At 41.8% G+C, this 14,602-nt stretch overlaps 1 protein-coding gene across 1 annotated transcript; it reads right to left on the minus strand.

The window, feature by feature from the left end:
• Nucleotides 1–793: 793 nt before the first annotated feature.
• On the minus strand, nt 794–9,017 carry LOC139461564 (uncharacterized). Its single transcript, XM_071243044.1, has 5 exons — nt 8,978–9,017; nt 2,988–3,108; nt 2,505–2,629; nt 1,637–1,861; nt 794–1,051 (listed from the first exon to the last, which is right to left on the minus strand). The coding sequence occupies exons 1-5, from the start codon at nt 9,015–9,017 to the stop codon at nt 975–977; spliced, it is 588 nt and encodes a 195-aa protein (XP_071099145.1). The 3' UTR covers nt 794–974.
• Nucleotides 9,018–14,602: the final 5,585 nt, after the last annotated feature.

Here is a 14,602-nt window from a genome sequence, read left to right on the forward strand (position 1 = left end):
GATAATGATTCAATGAAGATACGAAAAATTAATTGACAAAAAATTTATGTTGAGCAATAGAGAGATGGTTTGACATACAGGGAAACCTCGTTATAACGAACTCGATATGTCGCTTAAGACGATGTAGTTCAACTGGTCAAGGGGTTAGCATCGATAGTCCTGTTGTATCCAAAAGCGTGACATAAAGGGAACATATTTTCAGGAATTAGTTTCATATGTCTGTATGTGGGTATATTCTAGGCAACGGGTTACTGGGAGCCAGGAATATTCGGAGAACCAGGTGACATTCGTATGGGTTAAATTGTTCTTTGAATATATATGAACAAAATACAAAAACAATGTCAATAAATGCTTTATTTAACGCAATTGAATTGGAAAATTGTGTAAATGACACTTATTTACTTTTTTTTACTTTCAGTTGAATTTTTATAACTTCTAAAACTAGTTTGTGCTAATATTTAACATGATACAATTCATTGATTTCATATGTAATGATACTTTTGGGCACCGCTTTGGGATAAATGGTCTTGATGTTTCTTGAAGCTGATATTTTCAGTTGATATTTCCAAAGTTGAAGATTCCTTCTTATTTCAAAGAACAAGGTATGATAAGGGTCCATTTGGCTCACTAGAATTTGAAAAAGAAAAGTTGACAAGTACGTCCTCAAACTCATTGAAAGCGTTCTTTGGCTGGACAGCTTACACGTTCCATTTCTCTCTTTCAGTGTCTTCCAACATAAGACATTTACACAAGCGGTTCTAGTTAGGAGGCAAATACGGAGAAGTCATGAAGGGCACATATTGGGTCACAGTGTCTTCATCATCCTCAGAACCATCTCGAAACTATAACGTATATTTCAAGGCAAATTTTGTTTATTTAAACAGCTGTGGTACATTAATAAAAGGTTTCCCTAAATCAATCTATTTTCAGTTATATTTTGCCGATAAATGACCCCATTGATTCGTTGCCTTAGTTCAGAAAAATGATAACAGTCCTGAAATGAGCACGATCGTGAAGACGAGTGACAGCGACTGACAAGAGCGACCGGCATCTGAAACCCGAAACATGTATATAGCAGTTTAGATTGTTACACGTGACGTTTTGCTAAGATATGAATCGGGAGAAATGATTAATATACATTCAGATCGGACAAACCAAAGAGGGATAAAGCAATTAACTTTAAAAAACGCTTCAAATAAGACAACGTTAATGTTTCTTAGTAAAACACGATGTTAGCAATATTCTGGAATAATAAGACTGAACAAAAAAAACAGATGAAATTTATAATTAAGTTATTGTAAAGCGTGAATATAAAATATTAGGGGGGGGGGCAAACTGTTAATATAGGGTCGCATCAAACACGAGAAATCATTATACATTAAGCTCGCACAAACCAAAGAGGGATAAAACAATTAACTATAAAAAACGCTTCAAGTAAGACAACGTTAATGTTTCTTAGTAAAACTCGATGTTAGCAATATTCTTGAATAATAAGACTGAACAAAAAACACCAGATGAAATTTATAATTAAGTTATTGTGAAGCGTGAATATAAAATATTAGACTCGATTTTTTAGGTCCTAATTCTATTGTTCATAGTGTTCTAGTGCTTATATTCTGGTAGGGAGTATACATACCTCCACTCGGAGGGGTCGATATTGTCATTTGTGTTCCCGCTGTCACGGTTGGAATTGTCGGTGGGGTAGACACCGAGCCTGCAGGCTGCCACCACGTCCCCCCAGCTCCAGTACCCGGCAGGGTGCCCCCAGTACCCGGAACCCCTCCTGTATAGCCAGGGGCGACAGACCCGACCCCTGTTGTCCCCATACTCCCGTTTGTCATAGCTGCCTCCTGAATAGCATCTTCAAAAATACAACATGTCAGTGATGGCCAATGAAATACATATAATGGTTAATGTTATCTGATGAACTTGGGGGCACGGGTGGCCCAGTCGTCTAAGGCGCCGCGATTCGCTGTGCAGAGTTGCGTCCCTTGGGCACGCCAGAAAGCTATGATTGTGGGTTCCAAATCCCGGTTCACCCCGATTATGTTCCTAGGTTTGTCAGCCCCATACCCGTGCTCGTGGGTTTCACCCCGATTATGTTCATAGGTTTGCCAGCACCATAACCGTGCTCGTGGTTTTTACAGAAGTGGTAAACGTCTGAGACCTGCATCCCTTCAAACTTCGGGCTATCCTCCCACATTAAGACTAACGGGATCAGGTGGTCAGGCTTGCTGACTTGGTTAATGCATTTCATCGATCCCAATTGCGTGGATCGATGCTCATGATGTCAATCACGTGATTGTCTGGTTCAGAATATTTACAGACCGCCGTCACATAGATGGAATATTGCTGAGTGCGGCGTAAAACAACAAACCAACCACCAACTTCATTACCTTGATTTGACGCTCCATGATAAAACTGACATATTGATCAAAGCGGCGTTTAACCCAACTCGCTCACTATAAAGAAAAGAAGGTCAATTAAAGACAACACAGACTCACATGTGCAGTTGAGCTTGTTGAGCTGCTCTCTGGCAAATTTGATGGCCTCGGACAACCCGAACGTCTTGGAAGCGGAGCAGTTCATCCTCACGCGATCCAAACAGTCCAACCCGAAATACAGCGCCCTGCAACAAAGGTCAAGGACAGTGTCGGATTCAAATTAAGACCAGGATCAAACCCCGGACATTCCGCTCTCTGTGCGGGCACTCTACCACCAGACCACGGAGATGGTTTGCAGCGCATCACAAAAAAGTTGTTTCGCTGACTTGGTTGAAACATGTCATCGTATCCCAATTGCGTAGATCGATGCTCATGATATCAATCATTGGAATGTCTGGTCAAGACAAAATTATTTACAGACCGCCGTCATATAGCTGGAATAGTGCTGAGTGCGACGTTAATCAACAAAATGAGTGAAAGAAAACCACCCGATGGGTTTCTTCTTAGGGTGAGTATATATGGCAATGTTAAAGGCACACTCACTTGCACTGCTTCGTGACGTCTCCCGCCGCGGCCGTGTATCTCTCCTGAGTGATGGTACCACACTCCACATGTCCGGGGCACAGGTCAGCGGCGGGGTTGCCTCTCACTACAGCGGCCAGCCCTGTGGATGCAACTTAACAATTAACATACATGTACAGGGGAGGCAGCCTACACATACAACAACACCAAATAGCCTACAGATACAACACTACCGCATAGCCTACAGATACAACACTACCGCATAGCCTACAGATACAACACTACCACATAGCCTACAGATACAACACTACCGCATAGCCTACAGATACAACACTACCACATAGCCTACAGATACAACACTACCGCATAGCCTACAGATACAACACTACCACATAGCCTACAGATACAACACTACCACATAGCCTACAGATACAACACTACCGCATAGCCTACAGATACAACACTACCACATAGCCTACAGATACAACACTACCGCATAGCCTACAGATACAACACTACCACATAGCCTACAGATACAACACTACCGCATAGCCTACAGATACAACACCACCACATAGCCTACAGATACAACACTACCGCATAGCCTACAGATACAACACTACCACATAGCCTACACATACAACGTTATCACACAGCCTACAGATACAACGCTACCATATAGGGGATGCTGCCTACATATACAACACTACCGCATAGCCTACAGATACAACACTACCACATAGCCTACAGATACAACGCTATCACATAGCCTACAGATACAACGCTACCATATAGGGGATGCTGCCTACATATACAACACTACCGCATAGCCTACAGATACAACACTACCACATAGCCTACACATACAACACTACCACATAGCCTACACATACAACACTACCATAAAGGGGATGCAGCCTACATATACAACACTACCACATAGCCTACATATACAACACTACCATATAGGGGAGGCAGCCTACATATACAACACTACCATATAGGGGAGGCAGCCTACATTTACAACACTACCACATAGCCTACAGACACAACACTACCATACAGGGGAGGCAGCCTATATATATAACAACACCACATAGCCTACAGATACAACACTACCACATAGCCTAAAGATACAATACTACCATATAGGGGAGGCAGCCTACATATACAACACTACCACATAGCCTACAGATACAACACTACCATACAGGGAAGGCAGCCTACATATACAACATACCGACTGTGTAGAATATACGGACATTTCTATTTCAGTTGAACTGGCCTCAACAGTTTGACATAATATTCAGTTGAATATGGATATACCTGTTTTGTAAGACTATCACGTATCGAACGAAACTGCTCGGAACGTTTGGTTCACAAACACCAGAAATGCGCTACTTTTCCCCGGAAATACACCTATATATCTTATACTAACGTGTGACGTGGTGAATAGTGTTGAAATAACAATCTATTTTGTCGTAATTATCAAAAAGTTATTTGGTTTAATTTATTATTTCATTTCGTCAGTTTATTGATTTAAGAATCCGCAGTCGGACGTTTGCAAGATGAGTAAAACAATTTATATCTTCATGAAATCGGTTTTCATAACACTGAACTAAAAAAGTTCCTTTAGGAATAGAAATCACGTTTGCGGTGAAATTAGTTCTAAATTCTACAATAGTTTTCGAATAAGGGTGCATTTGTGACGGCCGATATGACAGACTATGATAGAAAATTCACGTATGGTCAAATGAAAGGCAGATCCGTCACATGTCTGGAGTTTCTGGTCTGCAATATCGACCTTTCAGTTCAGACAGACAGATGTTATTCACGGTCACTCAAGGTTTACAAATTCTAGAACAGTTTTGGTTGGAATCCCATCCGTGATTCGATGTCTTATGCTCTGTATTTACTTAGTGTCCAGTAGTCAACCTCTCCACCCCACCACATCTTCCCGAGGCAAGTGAGTTAACTGACTTTAAGTCCAGTTTCCACCCTTGCCGAACTAGGCTGGTATTATGGAGTTACATTTTGGCTGGGCTAACGAGTCTATGCATAGTCCAATCAAAATCACGCACCGAAATCGAAAACCGCTTCGTAAACTGTCATGCAGATTTCGGTCGATTGCAAGCTTATGCACAGCCAACCCGTTGTCAGCAGATATTTTCCAAATCTGTTCATGTTTCTAATCAAAATGCTCACGTGATTTGATGTATTTCGCGATGTAAGACCCGTTTTATCACAATATAGATCTTGATTATCGATCAGATCGTCCTGAGTGGGCGCCACCATTTTGTGTGAAGCAAACACAAGTGATACGAGAGGTGGAATCTGATTGGTCCACAGGAGAGGCGTAGAAGGGAAATAACTGGTAATAGCCATTGGTGGCGCTACGATCGAGCCCAGTAATTCCAGCCTAGTTCGGCAAGGGTGGAAACTGGACTTTTAAAGTCAGTTAACTCTCTTGCCTCGGGAAGATGCCCTACCATGGTGTTTGTTGGGTTTTCGTGCTACACTCATATGTCTTGTTGACTTTAACACTCTCCTCCCCTGCTGTTAGAGATAGATTGACGATTTCACTGGAGTCTTTCTGAATATTACCATCAATAACTGTCATAACATAATCCCAAGTGTCTGGAAATAATTTATGACATTGTTTCCGTCATTCAAGGTGAAGTCAACACTTGTTCTGTTGTGTGCTATGCATGTTAAGTAACCAGTTTTTATTTCATAATTCTCATAACATTGTCCTCAGTATACCTAGGCATGTGCAGGTTGTCTGTAGGATAGTCTTTTGACTCTTTATTGCATGCACCGATGTCCAGACGGGATATATACTGAACAAAAAACAAGTCAGATATTATGAATATTTTGTGGATATATTTATTAAAGTGTGTTCTCCGTCTTCATTAAAAAAAATATTTCCCAAAATATTCAAGATCCCTAACGCTTTGTTCCGAATAGTGAAGTGAGTGAGAGAGTTGGGTTTAACGCCGCTTTTAACAGTATTCCAGTTATATCGCGGCATGTCAGCTTCATGTGGGAGGAAAGCCCAAAGTGATGCAGGTCTCAGACGTTTACCATTTCGTTGAAACCCACGAGCACGGGTATGGTGCTGACAAACATAGAAACATAGTCGGGGCGAACCGTGAATCGAACCCACAATCAAAGGTTTCTGGTGTGCCCAAGGGACGCAACTCTGCACAGTGAATCGCGGCGCCTTAGACGACTGGGCCACCCGTGCCCCCCTCAGGATAGTCAAGAAAATTGCGCATTTTAACATTAAAGTCTTCCGATAAAAGATAATGATGATCATTATGAGTATTCTCAAATAGCTTCTGTTCATGAGTATGAGACCCGTGAAGATCCGGGGTAGAATAGGCCTTCAGCGACCCATTCTTGCTGTAAAAGGCGACTATGCTTGTCGTAAGAGGCGACTTACGTGATCGGGTGGTCAGACTCGCTGACTTGGTTGATGCATGTCATCGATCCCAATTGCATTGATCGATGTTCATGATGTCAATCACTGGATTGTCCGATTATTTACAGACCGCCGTCATAAAAGGTAAGAAATGTATCTTAATAATACAGGATTAGATTTGCATCACTTTCAAATAGCCGATCAGCTTTATATGTATTCTGATTGATTGCTGACGGAAGAGAGATAAGAGGAGTTCTTAATGAATATGTATTTATGACTATTTAACATTCACATTGTGTGATTTTGTTGATTGAATCTACATAATGTGATCTGAATATATGATGGAAAGGGGCGAGGCAGGGCGTGGTTGTGGGGTGTGGCACTACTACCTGATCACAGCACGTTCGTTACCATCGGTGTTAATCAGTTCCCAAAATAGTGTTTTGGTATGTGACTCTATCGCACAATATGAGGTGGCCATCTTCCCGAGACAAGGGCGTTCAGTGACTGTGAAAGTCAAGTTTCCACCCTTGCTCAACTGGGCTGGATTTTCTGGGCTCGATCGCCACCAATGGCTAATTACGAGTTATGTCTCTTCTATGTCCCTCCTATTGACCAACCAGATTCCACCTCTCTTGTCACTTGCATTAGCTTCAAACAAAATGGCGGCGCGAAGTCAAGATGATCGTATAATCTATATTGTAATAAAACGGGTCTTACTTTGCGAAGTGCATCAAATCACGTGAGCACCTTGATTAAAAACATGAAAATATTTGAAAAATATCTGTTGACGCCGAGTTTCGGTACACATGCATTGCAAATCCTGCAATCGACCGAAATGTGCACGATAGTTTACAAACCCGATGTCGATTTCATTACGCGATTTTAATTGGACTAGAGTTCAGTTCAGGTTAAGTAGAGTTCAGTTCAGGTCAAGTTAAGTACAGTTCAGTTCAGGTCAAGCTAAGTTGAGTTCAGTTCAGGTTAAGTTAAGCAGAGTTCAGTTCAGGTCAGGTTAAGTACAGTTCAGTTCAGGTCAAGTTCAGAAGAGTTCAGTTCAGGTTAAGTAGAGTTCAGTTCAGGTCAAGCTAAGTTGAGTTCATTTCAGGTCAAGCTAAGTTGAGTTCAGTTCAGGTTAAGTAAAGTAGAGTTCTCTTCAGGTCAAGGTAAGTACAGTTCAGGTCAGTTTAAGTTTAGTAGAGTTAAGTTTAGGTCAGGTTAATTAGAGCTCAGCTACGTTGTTTCCTTGAAGAACGCATTTTGTGTATATGTGGTTGACCGGAATACACATATTTCATTACAGTATTTACCTCATGAATGTCGTTGATTTTATTTAAAACGTGGCGTAACGAGGAAGCTATGCAGAATACACGAGTTTGATTGATTACAGAAGCGCCTGTGCATATAGCAAGTAGAAACAATATAGCTTGGGAATATTCCTGGTTTAGGGAATATGCACAGACAGGGTTTAGAGTTTCTTAATACGCAAGGTTTTGACGTGAATGGGGATATTGTCATTGGGAATATTAAGCAGCTACTCTCACTCTCTTTTTCTCCCTCACTCCTCTGTCTCACTCTCGTTCTCTTTCTCTCACTCTCGTTCTCTTTCTCTCGTTCTCTTTCTCTCACTCTCGTTCTCTTTCTCTCACTCTCATTCTCTTTCTCTCACTCTCGTTCTCTTTCTCTCACTCTCGTTCTCTTTCTCTCACTCTCGTTCTCTTTCTCTCACTCCCGTTCTCTTTCTCTCACTCTCGTTCTCTTTCTCTCACTCTCGTTCTCTTTCTCTCACTCCCGTTCTCTTTCTCTCACTCTCGTTCTCTTTCTCTCACTCTTGTTCTCTTTCTCTCATTCTCGTTCTCTTTCTCTCACTCTCGTTCTCTTTCTCTCACTCTCGTTCTCTTTCTGTCATTCTTGTTCTCTTTCTCTCACTCTCGTTCTCTTTCTCTCACTCTCGTTCTCTTTCTCTCGTTCTCTTTCTCTCACTCTCGTTCTCTTTCTCTCACTCTCATTCTCTTTCTCTCACTCTCGTTCTCTTTCTCTCACTCTCGTTCTCTTTCTCTCACTCTCGTTCTCTTTCTCTCACTCCCGTTCTCTTTCTCTCGTTCTCTTTCTCTCACTCTCGTTCTCTTTCTCTCACTCTCGTTCTCTTTCTCTCACTCTCGTTCTCTTTCTCTCGTTCTCTTTCTCTCACTCTCGTTCTCTTTCTCTCACTCTCATTCTCTTTCTCTCACTCTAGTTCTCTTTCTCTCACTCTCGTTCTCTTTCTCTCACTCTCGTTCTCTTTCTCTCACTCCCGTTCTCTTTCTCTCGTTCTCTTTCTCTCACTCTCGTTCTCTTTCTCTCACTCTCGTTCTCTTTCTCTCACTCTAGTTCTCTTTCTCTCGTTCTCTTTCTCTCACTCTCGTTCTCTTTCTCTCACTCTCGTTCTCTTTCTCTCACTCTCGTTCTCTTTCTCTCGTTCTCTTTCTCTCACTCTGGTTCTCTTTCTCTTTCTCTCGTTCTCTTTCTCTCACTCTCGTTCTCTTTCTCTCACTCTCGTTCTCTTTCTCTCACTCTCGTTCTCTTTCTCTCACTCTCGTTCTCTCACTCTCGTTCTCTTTCTCTCGTTCTCTTTCTCTCACTCTCATTCTCTTTCTCTCACTCTCGTTCTCTTTCTCTCACTCTCGTTCTCTTTCTCTCACTCTCGTTCTCTTTCTCTCACTCCCGTTCTCTTTCTCTCACTCTCGTTCTCTTTCTCTCACTCTCGTTCTCTTTCTCTCGTTCTCTTTCTCTCACTCTCGTTCTCTTTCTCTCACTCTCGTTCTCTTTCTCTCACTCTCGTTCTCTTTCTCTCGTTCTCTTTCTCTCACTCTCGTTCTCTTTCTCTCACTCCCGTTCTCTTTCTCTCACTCTCGTTCTCTCACTCTCGTTCTCTTTCTCTCACTCTCCCTTTCTCTCACTCTCGTTCTTTTTCTCTCGCTCTCGTTCTCTTTCTCTCACTATCGTTCTCTTTCTCTCACTCTCGTTCTCTTTCTCTCACTATCGTTCACTCTCACTCCTCTCTCTCACTCTCTCTCTTTCTTTCTCTCCTACCCAACTCTCTATCTCATTCTTTCTCCTCACTCTTTCTCTCTCATTTTCTCTCTCCCCTCTCGCACCCTCTCCTCTCCCTCTTTCTCTCTATCTTTCTCTATCTCTCTCTCTTTCTCGCACTCTCCCTTTCTCTCCTCTCTTTCACTCTCTTTCTCAATTTTATTCGCTCTCTCTCTCTCTCTCTCTCTCTCTCTCTCTCTCTCTCTCTCTCTCTCTCTCTCTCTCTCTCTCTCTCTCTCTCTCTCTCTGTGTGTGGAGAGGGTAGCCAACAGTTCTCTCCCCGTGTATCAGAAACCGGTTTATTTGCATGGCATATATGAACCATGCACAACTCAATAAGGATGGGTCTGTTCCTGGTTTGGGAGTAGGCAAGGACATTGTTTAGTGTATGTTTGGAGGGGCATCTCTTGTTTTGAACACTATATGAAAATCAAATAAAACTCTCAAGAATATCACGTTTTGAGTACATCGGGTGCACTCAAAGGTTAAAATTTGCCCTGTATATGATTATATGGCTGTGAATATAATGTAACAAGTCACATCGACATGATTCAAATATACAACATGTCAAATTATGCATAATTATAGGGAACTGGTTATGACAAGCATGTCACGTCGGTGTTATTTCATAAAGAATGGGAGACATTAATCAATTACACTATTACATAAAGTTAAATACCACCCGATTCTTTCTCATTACTATAGTTAATCTGTCATGCCATGATACAGGTTAACTATACACCAATATGAAAGAATCGGGTAGTCCTTAACTTTATTTAGTGTTACACAATTTAAACATTAAGTTTGATACAAAAGGAAACAACACAACTTAGAAAAGAAACATTGATGTGTGAACATATGTGAAAAGCAATTTACACAGGGAAACACAAACGTTGTTTTGAATTTAATAATAACCTCTTTCCGATAAAATGATTTCTAAAACAAATGCCGAATTTCAGTAATGAAATTATCATATGGCACGATACCTGTGGCGATGACGATGGTCAGTAGATTCTTCATTGCATGTATCATCCCCTTCAAAGTGACATCGGACGTCAAAACCACCTAGGTATCAACACGGCTACAGGTCCGTTTCATACAGCATGCCGGCAGTAAAGGGATGGGTTTGCAATATGATTATTAATATTCATAGGTGATTTATACATGGCTGTCATACTAATTTGAAACTTAAAAGCCACACTACCATAGCTTCGTATGAGAATTTATTTTAACCTAAATGCATTCCTATCTATCGTATATCTGCTTATCTATATTCTATGAGGCACAAGTGGCCAAGTGAGACCGGAATACTCGATGCCGAGGTGTTTCCCCTTTGCGTAGCAGGATCTACTGATCGTCACATCGAATTCCAGATTTCCCTTAATACGACCCGTGATATGGCGTCAACACGACAAGGAGTATGATTGTGGAGAACAACCTTTTAATTTTTTACATTCAAAAAGTTTCATGGCCACTTCATGGCCAGGTGCAGGGGGTAAAGCAGGAAAGGACAAATGGTGGGTGACTAAGGGCTTTTCCCCGATGTAAAAAGGACAGTAAATAAAGAAGTTGTTATCCATAAATTATCTCTACTTTGTCATCCGTCAACTTCTAAGTAATGCCTATTAAACAATTCTTTACAGTCTTGACAATGTGCCAAATTCAGTCTTGGTCTAGGCGTTGTTGTTTGTGTATAATATATATATATGTGAATGTGAAATAACTGCTAAATATTGATCTACATGATATACACTGAATAAGTTCACAAATACACAGAAGTTATTAATGACTGGCTGGGGCTGCCAATTTTCCGGAGCCTAGTCCCCCTTTAAACTGACACATCGCGATTACGACATCCTTGTCACAAAGTGTTTGTTTGTTGTTTAACGCCGCACTCAGCAATATTCCAGCTATATGACGACGGTCTGTAAATAATCGATTCTGGTCCAGACAATCGAGTGATTGACATCATGAGCATCGATCTTCGCAAGTGGGATACGATGACATGCATCGACCAAGTCAGCAAGCCTGACCACCCGACCAGGTAGTCGCCTCTTGCGACAAGCTAGTCGCCTTTTACGGCAAGCATGGTTTGCCGAAGACCTATTCTACCCGAACCTTCACGGGCCTCCATTAACGGTGTAAAATGGTGTCGTGTGTATGTCATCTTATCCCACTTGCGTAGATGGATGCTCATGGAGACAGTCCCTGGATTGCCTGGTCCAGACTCGACTATTATATTGCTGGAATATTGCTGTGTGCGGCGTCAAACAACAAACAAACTTAACAGTTTGTACTGATGTATTGAGTACAATACTTCCCATTCTTACAGACTGCATTTGAACCAGACATCATATTTTTGCAGGCAACAAAGTGGCTAGGTATTCTCTGTTGATGATGAAGGACAAACTTGGCTACCGCGCTGTCAACAATGGCTCCAGCTGAAATGGTCACCAGCTACAGCATCCATGCGGACATGGTGTTAGGTGATGATGCTCCTTCCTTTGCCCCTGTTAACAGTGGATTTAAGAGGGAAAGAGGGAGAGTCCCGAAGATGAGCCTAGATCAGGGAGACCTTCAACTGCCACTACTATACTGACTTCGAGACGACCAGTCCATGTAACAACAAGTACCATCTTTTAACGTCTTTTGGTATGACGCGCCCGGGGATCGAACCCCGGACCTTCCGCTCTCCGGGCGGACGCTCTACCACTAGGCCACGGAGGCGGTCCTAAACATCAAGAAAAACTACTAAATGCGTGTTGTTCCAACGGGAAAATGCACCTGTGCACATGTCTGTTGTCGCCATGGCTGCAATGATGACTGTGGCTATAAACCCATTGAGCATCCTCCGCATTTACAAGATTTGGACCCGTCAGACTTCAACAACTTCCCAAACTTGAAGAAAGAACCCTTAGGCGAGCATTATGCGAATGATGATGACGTCTTTTCTGCTATGGGGAACGTTTTACACCACAATGAGGATGGCAGTAATATTGCCGCTGTGACGTCCAATTTTAACTCGCTCACTTTCCATACAAGTGGGACACCCCGGCATCTTTGACAGACGTGTGTGGACCTCGGAGGGGTCATGTTTAACTACATCAATGCTGTCCATCATAACTGGGCTCGGAACTTTTCCGTAACCACGCGTATAAGTAAATAAAAGCGAAAACCCATTTCCATATTTATAAAAAAAAGTCTCTGCCGAAAGCATGCTTTCTCGCAGATTTTTTCGAGTGAGTGAGTAAGTGAGTGAGTGAGTGAGTGAGTGAGTGAGTGAATGAGTGAGTGAGTGAGTGAGGAGCGAGCAACCGATCGATCGAACAGGGGTATGGTGCTGCCAAATCTAGAAACTTAATCAGGAGCCTCAGGACTATGATTCGGATCATAGGTTACTGGCACATCTAAGGGAGGCAACAATTCAAAGCAGATTGCGACGCCTTATAACTGGGCCATCCGTGCCCTCACAAGTATAGTACTGACAGACCAAAGATCAGAACCAGTGTGAATCTGGGATTCGAACCAACGATCAGCGGATCCTGGTGCGTCTATGGCACGCAACTCTACACAAAGATTTGACCACCCGTTCCTCCTTTATATCTAAGACTACACCTAATCATAAAAGCATTAAAATGTGTCCTCATAATTATTTAACTCTTTTGGGAAGAGCCTCACAGGCGACTGATAAACAGCCTATAGCAGATAAAAGCGAACCTGCCTGTCGTGAACAAAGCAGTAACATGTTGAAACGAGTGGTAACCAAGTCATGTAATTTATAATCTGACAGCTGGTATTTGAAATTCAGATGACTCTTGTCGATTGTGATGTATGTACTAAACACAGATCTGCTGATGTGGATGGACAACGCATGCCCGAGTTTACTGATACAGCAGACAAGACTTGGCATATTAACCGGAATATTTAGATATGAACTCATACAAATCCCAATAAATCCTTCGTCGAAGTTTTGGTTGAAAAATATACAGATGACAGATGATATTGAACTATGTCTGAATTATGTCTTGTATTTCAAATCAGAAAAATCCTGAAAGCACCTGCTCGCGCTGTTGTAGTATGCATGTTTCAACAACGACTAACAACTCTACTTAACAAAACACGCACCGTGTATGGACTGTTGAAGGGGGATATTTTGCACTGTGGGTGACATTTTTGCAACTACATTTTGTCATTTGTCCCTTATCAAGAGTCAGTGAGTTTGGTTTCACGCCGCTTTTAGCAATATTCAAGCAGTATCACGGCAGGGGACACCAGAAATGGGCATCACACATTGTACCCATGTTGGGAGTGGAACCCGGGCCGTCGGTGTGACGTGCGAACGTTTTAACCACTTGGCTATCCCACCGCCCTCTCCCTTATCATCAGGGGGGTGGGTGGCTGTTATAAAAACACATATCACAAAAGATTTCATAATATTTTCATACAAGTTTCAATTAAAATTTTCAGAATTATTCAGGTTATACGCGTCTATCGCGCTTATTGTAAATTGATCCCGTTGATCCCGGTTCGCCCCGATTATGTTTCTAGGTTTGTCAGCACCATACCTGTGCTCGTGGGTTTCACCGAAGTGGTAAACGTCTGAGACCTGCACCACTTCGGGCTTTCCTCCCACATTAAGCTGACAAGCCGCGATATAATTTGAATACTGTTAAAAGCGGCGTTAAACCCAACTCACTCACTCACGCATATTGTAAAAAGAAACACAATCTTAAGATTTCTTAAACATCTGAACGCTTTTTCACAAAGTTTGGTGAATATTAAAAATGTCGAATTTATCGTGATGCTATAATTGTGTTTTCGAAAATACCTCTGAACCATTAAACAAAGGTTCAATCTTATATTTATTGCAATGTTCAAACATCTCCAAAATTTAAACTTAGATATTCTGTTTAGCACGTACGTACTTCATTTTTGCCACTGTGATTTTTTGTATGTGAAAAACAATAAATCAACAATCAATAAATATATAGTTCATCATTAATAAATATTAAATTGTCATTCATACACTTTCCTCAACGGTCTTTCTGACTAGAAATGAATTCCCACAGTTCATGGCGGCATGTAGTGTGATCAGCTGGTTATCGCGTTTATGGTCTCGATCAATGTGCTGGTCGTGAGC

Source organism: Haliotis cracherodii, unplaced genomic scaffold (assembly GCF_022045235.1).
Source record: "Haliotis cracherodii isolate W230 unplaced genomic scaffold, xgHalCrac1.p SCAF_15, whole genome shotgun sequence".
Taxonomy (NCBI): Eukaryota; Metazoa; Mollusca; class Gastropoda; order Lepetellida; family Haliotidae; genus Haliotis; species Haliotis cracherodii.

What these genes read in the sequence shown, in the direction of transcription:
- LOC139461564 (XM_071243044.1), bottom strand. Translation starts at nt 9,017, where the DNA reads ATGAGAGTGAGAGAAAGAGAACGAGAGAAAGAGAACGAGA. An exon ending in ACGAGAGAAAGAGAACGAGA is followed by an intron (nt 3,109 to 8,977) that starts GTGAGAGAACGA and finishes TTGCATCCACAG; the next exon opens with GGCTGGCCGCTGTAGTGAGA. An exon ending in ATCGACCCCTCCGAGTGGAG is followed by an intron (nt 1,052 to 1,636) that starts GTATGTATACTC and finishes TTCGGGTTTCAG; the next exon opens with ATGCCGGTCGCTCTTGTCAG.